Source organism: Cibotium barometz, chromosome 53, assembly GCF_041138505.1.
Source record: "Cibotium barometz isolate CiBa-2024 chromosome 53, ASM4113850v1, whole genome shotgun sequence".
In the NCBI taxonomy this organism is placed as follows: Eukaryota; Viridiplantae; Streptophyta; class Polypodiopsida; order Cyatheales; family Cibotiaceae; genus Cibotium; species Cibotium barometz.
The window spans coordinates 16,989,107-17,000,520 of record NC_141098.1 but is presented as its reverse complement, the minus strand read 5'-3'; the positions used below and the strand labels follow the sequence as shown (position 1 = coordinate 17,000,520).

The following is an 11,414-nucleotide window of genomic DNA, read 5'->3' as shown; positions in this document are numbered from 1 at the left end:
GCTTGTAGAACCTGCCCTCTATAAAAAAACAGAGCAAGGTTTGGTGAATCTAGTGAACCTTTGAAAGAGAAAAAATGTACATTTGATCTCAACGTGAATAACAAACTTGTGTCAAAAACTAAGTGACTGGAGCTCTCTATGATTGTTGGCATTTGAGAATGGTGATATGGACCTTGTGTATTGGGAACCACTGGAACAATTTATTCGAGTTGAATGTCACATAGGTTTGTCTCCACACATACAAGGGCATGTTAGGTTACTGTATAAAAGACTTGCATAAGCCACACTTCGGATTTTTTAGTCACAATGTCTCTACCGAAGAAATAACTAGGGGCTGTGAGCAATATGTGCTATAAGGCCAAGGGGATTTAAGAAACAAAGTATGTTTATGTGTTTAACCATGCATATGTCTACATGGATAATTCCGTTCTTAATAAGCTAGGAGCCAGCATGGAGTCTACTTTGTTGTGAATGCACTATATGCACACTAGATCATTCATAAAGTGGGGAATGGGATGGATAGAAAAAGGGGTACTATTGTTTGGTAAGTGAAGAAAATCCCTTATATCACTCAGTCTACTAATGTCGATGAAATTTTTTCCCATGGATCATCTAGGTTTTAGGTACTTCCTAGATGTGGACAGTGGTGGAGTTGAAGATGAACAACCAAAGAATGACGATGGTAATCCAAGATCAAGAAGCAACCCCATCCTTGTGGATAGTGATGAAGATGTGTACAACGAGCATGTAGTGAATGGGAAATATCACTCTCTTTTGAATCCAGTAAATATGAGAGAAGCACTAGAAAATGGTGATGATTTTGTATCGCTGTAGCCAAGGAAAAAAGTGGAAGATACTATCTTTATGTAAAAAATTTCAAAGATACATATGAGGATCTTTCGAATATTTATTTTTACGATCATCATTGTATAAACCATCACTTCTATTGTTGTAAAAATTCCCGGTACTATTGATACAAAAATATCTTTTTTGTATAATTTTCCTATTTCAACGGAATGGAGCAAATATTTTAAGCTATTTAATTAATTTCAAATTATGATAATATTTTTAAATTTTCAATTATTATTTATTATCTTTATCTTTAGTTAAAATAAAGTTTCAATTATTTTGTAATAACCTTAGAGGTTTAAGTTACTTTGTAATAACCTTAGTGAAACAAAGATTTTGTATTAATTAATTAATGCCGAGGCTAGTGAGCATTAATCAATAACAAAAGAGCTAAATAGGTATCCACGACAAAAAAAGCTAATAGGGTATTCCCTTGTGATATTGTTACGTTAAAGCTTACTCTAGTGTAGTGGTCTTTTACAATGTTTATATGTACGACTTGTATTTGGTTAAAAATTATGATTTTTGAAAGTACTTTGCGCTAACAAAAAGCCAATAATTTTACGATTCTAATTTCTCCAGCTACCACGTCTACGAAAGACAATTATCGTCACAGAACCTGCAGTGCCGTGGAGAATGGCGGATGCCCCACAGCAAGGAGGAGGAAGAGAAGATAGCCTCCGGAGCATGGTGGAGGAAGGCAGCGACGAGTTGCATACTAGGGTGAGTTGTTTTTTAATTCTTAAGCTTCTTCCAGCCTCTCGCAGGAGCTTTCTCTCTCTTTTCCCACGCACGCGATCGCGCCATACAAGCACCACATGCAGGTCAGAGGCACCTGTGCTGTTGACCCGCATAGATCCTCTTGATTCGATCGGAGACGACTGTTCTACTCCACTCAGCGACGCACTGTGTGAATTAATCCACGGGACGTTGCTCCTACGTACACTACGCCCTCGACCATAGCTCTAAATCCTCGTTCCAAAATTGATTTTTGTTTCGATCACATAGTCACCTGGGTTCTGCCGGGCAAGATTGATATAGTTCCAAATTGTTTCAGTTCAATATGGGGCCTTCCCCCGATGCCACGCATCAGCATAAATGGATCAATTCCTCCAAACGATTTTTTTTTTTTTGGGGGGGGGGGGGGGGGGGGATCTTAACTCGATATTTTGAAGGATGAGTAGAATCATGGTTATTATGACACTCTTAGAAGAGTGATGTGTGCCTTGTCATCCTGTCACATGCATCATCACTAGACAAGAGTGCATATGTTTTGGGGCAGACCAGGTTGGGGTTTAGTGAAGGTGAGCATAGGGATGCACAGGGGTAGTGTATAGGTTTACTTTTCTCTGATGAGAGAGACATGCTTGGAATGTCTGCACAGCAGAAGAAAGGGCAACAGTCAGCATGGACACCATGAACAGAGGAGGGAGTTGCCACATTTGGGCAGCCCTTTGCCAGCCCTCTAAATAAGGAAAGAAGGGGATTTTTTCCCAATTATGGTGGTCGTGAAGCAGGCTGACCAATAGACGGGTGGATCTGTCCACAATCTCCACCCCCCCCCAAAAGGACACTATCTATAGATAGATATCACTCCAATTATGACAATCCACTGAATAAACGAATTATTCGATCGATTCTTCTTCAAAGAATCGATCGAGGTCGAGTGTTGTGACACTAGACTAGTTCCTACAACTCATAGTTTTTACTATCATTGGGTAAGTATTAGACACAAATTCATATCACGGTTTGGAAGAGGTTAGATACGTTTGAAGCAACAGACTAATTTGATAGAGTCACTCGAGAGGTTTTCGGATACAACTAATATAGATATAGAAATCTTATTGATTTACATCCGGGGTGAAAGAAGGTGCTGCTATAACTCGTCCGGAAAGCGTGGGTGGGCATGCAACACTTCTTGACCATCAACAAGATGAAACATTTATAAATAGCACCACAGCAATAAAACATATCCACAATGATGAAAATGAAAATTGTGCACATGACTCCATGTTGCGGCCGACCCCCCCTTCGGAGTATTTTATTCTTGAAAGAAAGATCATCATGTACAAGCTTTGAGGGTCTTTCTTTCTCCTTTTTGCAATCCATCCAAGTATTGAGCAAGATAGAATGCCCATAAAACCATGTAATATACACAAAGGCAGCTTCTACCTGCAAGGGTATGGATCTTCCCCACTAATAGGCCTCCATTGTCACGTGCACCTTGCATTGACACAGTGGCATGAACATCAGTGCAACATTTGTATAGTAGTAATACCTTTTTCTAGGAATATTTGTTGTATGCCGTGACCCCATTGTGAGCCCTCAGTCCAGTCCAGGGATAGTTAGGCATGAGCTACGGAGGTCTCCAAGCCATAGATGTCAGTCCTCTTAACCCACTTGGAGAATTCATTAGATAAAGTGCATGTAGCAGTCAGTCATAGCTTAGGTCTTGCATTAGAAGCATATAAACAGCATATAGGGCATCCATGTAGTACTCTGCGGCCACGGGCCTCCAAGGCTCGGAGTGCGGGCTGAAATCCGGGCGAAGAGGATCCTTCCAAGGCTCACCACTTGGTAGGAGTCCTCTGACAATCAACTTGCCCATAGGGCACGGCTCTGTATAGCTGGATCGATGAGGCCAAGCCCCCCTATGCTACGTGGCTGAATGATCACTCTCCATGCCACCTTGGTCCTGGCTGATGTACCACATGGTGGCAAGCAGTACCTGGCTCGCCACCACCACTCTACCTGCTAGGGATAGCCTTGCCGAGCTCCAATATAAAGCTTCTTCCGAATACTTAGAAGAAGCGGAGCGTGCTTCATTCTAGAGAGATATCAATGCCAACTTGGCAACTGAGGTATCGGACTGGAGTGCCCCTCGGGATCCACTGGAAAGCCTCAACTGGTTGCCAAGTCGGGGTGGGTGCTGAACCTACCCAAAAACCACACAACTTGTGCCAGTTGATCTGTGCTGTTGATGCACTGCAAAAAATCTCTATCGCCTCCACGAATCTTTGGAGATTCCCAACATCTCCAGCAAGGTAGGCTGCTGTGTCGTCTGCCAACTCTGAGTCTAGCAGCTCCTCCTGCGTGCGGAGGGGAAGGCGCAATCCCTGAAGTCCGGTCTCTTGGGCGGAGAGAAAACTACTCATGGCCTCGGCGACAAATATAAAGAGATACGGTGCCAAAGAACAGCCCTGTTGATCCGAGCGGGAAAGAGGGGATACCTGGCTATGAGATGCTGAATAAAGTCCTGAGACTCCACAAATCCACTCCATGGGGAATCTCATCTGGCTCATAGTGCCCTCCAGAAAGCTCCAATCCACCTTGTCATAAGCTTTCTCAAAGTCTAGGAGAAGCACAAAGAGGTCTTGCTATCGCATCTTGGTCGAAGCTGTCGCCTCCTAGAAGGTACAGATGTTGTCCAGAATGATGTGGTCCTGAACAAAACCAGTTTGAGTGTCGTGGATCAAGTCTGGGAGAAATGAAATGAAATGTTATATTAACGTCTTCAAAAGGCCAAAGTGACCTATGAGACCAAAGTTACAACCATGTGACATCTGATACACTATGGAAAAGAAAAGAGATAGCCCCACAATACATCTGTAGGGGGGAAGCTAATGCTACTAGTCAAAATGGGGTACATGAGTACATGGATACCTGAATACATGAATATGGGGGAGTACAAAAGTGACAATGAGTACAACAGTATATGGCTGGAGTCGTAATCATCCTAGGAGCTCTAGCATGGGTCTCTGCCGGAGGCCTGGATATCTGCCATAGTGAGATGCCTGGTCGGACGAGCTCGATGCCTCGCAATGATGCTCTGAATCCTCCAGTGTAGGCACCGTCTCCGATGCGAGGATCCGCAAACCCTCGGGCGTCTGGATCTGCCCAACTAGATAGCTCTCTCAACTAGAGTCCCACGGGGTGCCCACTGCTGGGCTGTCGGTTGTGTGTCCTCCCGGGTAGTCCCTCTAAAGAAGTCAATAATCTGTCTCTGTGTGGACTCCCTGCCAGTCGGGCGTATGCTCCTAATAATGGACTCTCTGAGCCTCAGCCTGCGGATCTCCAGGAGATAAAAACCCAAGCATCGCTGATCACAATAGTCCATGACTCTAGCCAGTGGTCCAAATCCCTCTCTGAAAAGGCAATGGTAGCGCCCTTGAATCTCATAATATGCTGTGCAGTGTTAGATGTAGTGCTCCTCCGTCTCTGGCTCTATCCAACAAATCTGACAAATCCTGTCTCCTGGAGGTATTCCTCTAAATCTGCCTGTCTCTATCTCTAACTGATGTGAAGAGGTGCGGATGTGCCCAATGGCGCACCTCAATCCATGAGACAGATGGGTATCCATGTAGCTCGGTCTAAGTATAAAGCCATCCTCAGTGGTGCGGAGAAGATGGTCTCTATAGAAAGCCATCTTCGTCCCCAACTCTTGTGAGGGCTCTAGCCATGTCCTCCTAGTGTCCAACTGAATGAGGTCCTGTCTGATGACTCTACTAATCTCAGAATGTGTCAAGGTGAGAGAGAGTGCCTCCAGAGAGTACTGGAAGGGTGGAAGTCTGTCTAAACTGAAACCGTGGAGGTCAAACCAGGATGCTATCTGCGCATACCAACATGAAGTGTCTCCCTCCATGGCTAGCTGATGAGAGGACTCTAAAGCAAGTCGTGCATACCGGTGTCGGGGAAGCTCCCAGGTGCTATGAATGAAGGACACTGATCTGGCAAGAGCCTCGACTACGATCGGTGGTGCTCCCATCTCGGCTCTAATAATCTCATGGGGTACCGAGGCCTTAGCCTGAATCATCCTGGAGATCATGGACACAAGTGGTCTCTCCATCGATCTCCATCCATCGTATGTGCGTCCTAATCGACTGTGACGATCTAGGCTAGGCCCCCAGATCTGTACTCCATATAGCATAACCGATGTGACCAGCGTGTCAAAAAGCCACAGCTTAGTGCGTGGGTCCTGAAACTGTACCTGTGAGCACATCCTCTCTAGACCTCCTAGTGCTGCATATCCTCTAGTCAATCTGGCCTCTGCTGCCCCCCTCATGGAAAATGTGGGCCCAGTGAACACCACTCCAAGATATGTGTATGAGTCAACATACTCCATTGTCTCCTGCCCATATGTGAAAATAGGCGCGCTGATCTCCAAACCCACTGAGCTGTAGTGTTAAACACCATAACTTTGGTCTTACCAAGGTTAACTGAGAGCCCACTGTCCTGTGCATAAGCATGTAAAGTATCCAAGTGCCTCTGATACCCTCTGGTGAGTCTGCTATAAGCACAATATCATCAGCATATAAGAGCAGGGGTATCCAAGTGCTAGCCAACTGGGCTCCTCTGTCCCCTTGTGTCCCAATATATTCAGAGATCTCATCAATGTATAGTCCAAATAGAGTCGGAGAGAGCAGGCAGCCGTGTTTCACCCCTATAGTGGAGTGTACTGGCTGGGAGAGACTCTCTAAAGTCCGCACCTGCCCAACTACTGTCTCATAAAGTGCCATAATACTCCAAATGAGCTCACATGGAACCCCCAAGTCTTGCAGCCTGCGCATCAGTCTAGCTCTGGGCACTGTGTCAAAGGCCTTGTGGAAATCCACAAAGCCACAGTAGATCCTCCTCCCATGTGCTCTGCCCTCCTCAATGATAGCCCTGAGGGTAAAGATATGATCCAAAGTAGAGAATCTCCTCCTGAAACCGGCCTATCCCTGAGCTCGGACCCCTTGTCTCTCTGCCCATCTGCTCAACTCTTGCTCAAGAATAGAGGCATATAGCTTGGCCAGCGGGTGACCAATCATAATGGTGCGGTAGTTAGTCGGCAGGCTCGGATCTCCAGACTTGAGTACCGGCACAATCGTGGAAGTACTCCAAGTCCGAGGAAACCCCTCACACATGGCTCTATTAAACATGAGAGCTAGCGAGTCTACAATCATATCTCTAGCATGTATGAAATGCTCGGCTACAATGCCCTCATGATCCTGTGCCCTCCCTGTATGCAATCTGTTGATGGTGGGTGGACAAGGCTCTGGAGTGTTTGGTAGTGGTGGCTGCCATGGTACTGTGTAGAGGGAGGCTGCATACTTGCCCCATGTATCTGGAGAGGTAATGGCCAGAGGCGGGGGGTGCTCTCTAAGCAATCTCCAGGCCTCCCCAGAATCCTGACTCAAAAACAACTGATAGATGTCTCTCTCCAGCCGAGCTAAGAATGCTCTCTTCTTCCGCCGAATGAGGGATCGAAGATGATGCGTGACTATCTATATGTAGTAACACTTGTGGCTACCTCTCTCTGTAGCCGGGCTCTGAGCTCCCTACAGTCATCATCATACCAACTATTCTGGGGCATGCTCCCAGGACGTGGTCGTACTGTGGGCTGCGTGTGTGGGAAGGCCATCGCTGCAGCTGTATGTAAAGCCTTTGTCAGGATCTGTGCGAGCTTTGCTAATGGCCTCTGTGGATCCTCTGCACTCAACAAGCTGTAGATCTCTTTGGTGTATACTCCATCGGTCTCTCTACAGAAGGTATATCTCCGGTGATAGGAGGCTGCCTAACCTGGCGGGTACTGTAGTGGAGAGAAGGCTGAAGTCGCCTGCAGGTGACCTTGGCCAAAATCTTATAGGCTGTCCGGTGTCCCTAGAAGGGTGATGGGTCTCCATTGTCGGATCTCCAATCTATCACCACCCTCCTTGGGGATCAAATGTATGAAGTCCTCTGTGAGCCTCTCTGGCATGGCACCTGTGAGCATAATCTCATTCAAGGCAGCGTGAAGGCCACCTTCCATGAGGTCCCAATGTCGAAGAAAGAAAGAAACAGGAAGCCCATCCGCCCCTGGGTAATGCCTTCACCGCCTCCTCCAGCTCCTTTGAAGTGAAAGGGGTGAATAAGAAAGACCGAAGGGAGGGGGGAACCACCTCCCTCGTGTGCCTCTAGAGTCTAGACTCTCTCGCGCGCATCCATCACCTGGGGGGATAATGGGGCACCAGTGAGAAGAGATCGGAAGAAATCCGTGGCGATGGCTCACATGCGGGTGATCAGAAACAATAGCTCCATCCTGGCCACGTAGCCTACGAATATCGTCTCTCCTCCTGTGTTGGCCGGCTATCTCAAAGAAGTCTCCAGTAACTCTGTCACCGGCTTGAGTCCAGAATGAAGCCCTGGCATGGTATCTATACTCCACCCTCCTCTCCTCAATGGACTTAATCTCTGTGCGGGCAGTAGCGATCTGACTCTCAATCCATAGGTTGTTTGGGGAACTCTCTTGAAGACGCTGTAAAGAGGCTAAGCCCCTCCTCAAACTCCTCTCCTGCTCTTGAAATCCCTCCAATCTACTCTGGGCTGCCTCCTGTAAGAAAATACTGATCTCCCCAAGGCCATCATCCAAAGTGCATGCTGGAGAGCCTGAGGAAAAATCCAGTCTTACCCATATCTGCTCAATCCGGCTACAAATCTCGGGGTCCTGAATGAGGCTGTCTAAAAACCTGGAGCTCGCCTCCATGGGTCCTCTAGGGACATAATAATTGGGGCATGATCTGAAAATGTAGTGCCTGCCAGAATACCAACCATGCCTCCACGGCTGCAAGCCCACTCGTCGACATAAAACTGGTCCAGCCGAGAGAGGTTGGGACCAGTGCTCCGCCTATCCGATTGAGAGAAGCTAAGACTCCTAGGACTACGCCCAAACTCTGGGAGATGCCAAGGCTCCTATCCCCTAAGAATCAGTATCATCTCCTCCCATGTGTTAGCACTTTCATCCCCAGTTTCTGCCCTTTATGGTGCCCATTTGGTCCCCTTTTGTATGGCCCTTGCTTGTGGGCTGGCCACCCCTTTTTTACTATTTTTCTGGGATTTTTCCCAGCCATTCTGGCATTTTTCCAATCGACCATGTCCAACAGCTCCAGTCGGCCTGTTTATGAGCTCCAGTCGGCCAGCACTTCCCCACTATAAATAGTGGGTGTTGGCCTCTCATTTCACATTCAGTCTTGTACATATTTGCTCCCTCACTTATGAGACTAACACTGGCTCTTGCTTGGGACTGTTTTGGTTCAGTATATTCAGCATAGTTTGCTCCATATCTCTCTCTCTCTTGCACTCTCTGTTCAGCACATTCTAGTGCCACTCTACTTCCGCTCTGTGCACTCTTTCATGGTATCATCGCTCCCGGTTTAGCAACCTTTCTGCTGCCCCAGATTCAGCCCTGTTTTCAGCACCTTCTCCTCTGCGTTTTTCTTCCAGATCCATAGCTTTTGCTGCTGCGTTTTCTGGACAGCACTCTGCTGGTCGTTTTTTCTTCAGATTGGCTTCACCAATTCAGCCGTCTGGCTCTTGTTGATCAGTGTTTCATTGCCCACTTGGAGATTGGACTGCAGGCGGCCTGTTTTCTACAGGACAGCACTTGTTCACTGCTGCGTTTTCCTCTCCAGTGGTCCTTTCCCTTTGCAGAGGGGGCTGTGGTGTTGCAGGCTTTGGTGGCACTCTTGGTACTTGTGGAGGACACTTTTTCTCTTCAAAGTTTGTGCATTTCTTGAGATTGAGCCCAAGCTTTTGTGATGGCTGCTCCCACTTCTCTTTATATGTTTGCTGAGTGTGCCAAGTTGGATGGTTCCAACTACACCCTATGGAAGGTGAAGGTGAAATCGGCCTTGCGTGGCGTGGATCTCTGGGATAGGCTTGTTACACCAGCCAATGCCACCCCTCCCACCCTTGCTTCCGGTGGTGTGACTCAAGCACAGATTGATATTTGGCAGTCGAATGATCGACGTGTTTTCTCCTTCCTGATGTTGAACTGTCAGGATGCTGTTCTCTCTCATGTGCGTACAGCAGATGCTGCACATGAAGTTTGGAAGGCTTTTGTAGATCTCTATGAGATTAAGTCTCCGGGTCGGATTTTGGCATTGGAAAAGCAACTTATGAACTTATCAGTTTCCGCGTTTCCATCTTTAACTGCTTTCATCTCGAAGATGAAAGATCTCCGGGGACGAGCTTTCTGTTTGTGGCAAGGACATCTCCATAGAGGATATGGCTATTCGGTTGCTCTCCAAACTTCCAGAGAGGTTTGATGCATACTTTCAGTCTCTGGTTGCTTCTCCTCGTCCTGTTCCAGTTACTTGGGAGGAAGTTCTCCCCTCCATTATGCAGGTAGAGTCTCGCTTTGAGGAGCGGACTGGCACCTCCGGTGGCCCTGATGGAGCTTTGGCAGCATGAGTATTGAAGTGGAGGACATGGGTCCTCAAATTGAAGTAGGGAATGCCTTTGTTGGTAGAAAAGTGCAGGTCATGCCTATTATTGGCAAGTTGCGCATACACATTCAAGGCTATGTGGATCATGAGGATTTTCTTGTGGCGTCTTTGAATGGCTGTGATATATTGCTTGGAAAGCCTTGGCATACACGTATTGATTCATGTAAGGCTTACAAGACCAACAAGATCACCTTCATGCATAAAGGCCGAGAGTATGTAATTGATGCTGGTGAAGAGGGTGATACCATTCCTCTTGTATCTCATGTACAAATTAAGAAAGTAACGAAAAAGAGTGTTTTTGCGTACTTGATTTTTGTACGGGATCATGTTGAGGAAAATAATGTACATGTAAACACTCTTAGTAATGATAGGCTGAAATTCTTGCAAGAGTGCAATGATTGTTTTCCTGATGAGTTACCAAATGAGTTGCCACCCCTATGACCGGAAGATCATCGCATTGATCTTGTGCCCGGTAGCTCACCACCTACTAGGCCAGCCTATTGTGTAAGTGCATCCCAAAAAGAGGAGATCATGAAGCAGGTGAATGAGCTTCTTGAGAAGGGTTTAGTTCAGCCAAGCTCTTTCCTATATTGTTCACCCGTCCTCTTGGTTCAAAAGAAGGATGGATCCTTTCGTATGTGTGTGGATTATGGAGCTACACAAAACTGCTTTCAGGACAACATTTGGGCTTTATGAGTATCTTGTTATGCCTTTTGGTCTTACAAATGCTCCGGCTACATTAAATAGAATGATGGATCACATATTCCGTGGGTACATGAAATTTACAGGTGTCTTCTTTGATGACATCCTAGTCTTCTCGAAGACCGAAGAAGAGCATAGAGCTCATTTGGCCATTGTTTTTTAAGAACTCCGTAAGCATAAACTCTTCATAAATACAAAGAAGAGTGAGTTCTTCTTGTTAGAGATACATTATCTTGGGCATATTGTGTCCAAAGATGGAGTGTGGATGGATCTTGCAAAGATTAATGCAATTCGGAATTGGCTCGAATTGAGTTCCGTGCATGAGATCCGTAATTTTCTTGGATTATGCTCTTACTACCACAGGTTCATTCGGCACTTTGCATGGATTGCTTCTCCTTTGCATGATTTGACAAAGAAGAAGGCCGCATTCAAATGGACTAATGTAGAGAGGGATGCATTCCTCAAATTGAAAGATGCAACTACTCATGGTCCAGTGTTGATCATTCCGGATTTGCAAAAGCCTTTTAGTGTGGAATGTGATGCATCTGGAAATTGCATAGGAGCTGTCCTAAATCAAGAGGGACATGCCGTGGCTTATGAGAGCCGTAGATTGCATGA

The 11,414-nt window shown here is 46.3% G+C and overlaps 1 protein-coding gene across 2 annotated transcripts in view; it reads left to right on the top strand.

Moving 5' to 3' along the window:
- The first annotated feature begins 1,371 nt into the window (after nt 1-1,371).
- The window catches only part of LOC147608367 (Ubiquitin-like superfamily protein), a 47,651-nt gene continuing 37,608 nt past the window's right edge, over nt 1,372-11,414 (top strand). The window contains exon 1 of one of the 2 annotated variants that reach the window (XM_086789548.1): nt 1,372-1,572. In XM_086789548.1, the coding sequence (XP_086645674.1) occupies nt 1,486-1,572 (87 nt within the window). In that variant the 5' untranslated portion in view covers nt 1,372-1,485. The remainder of the gene's footprint in view (nt 1,573-11,414) is intronic. The other variant, XM_086789549.1, reaches the window with a different exon arrangement.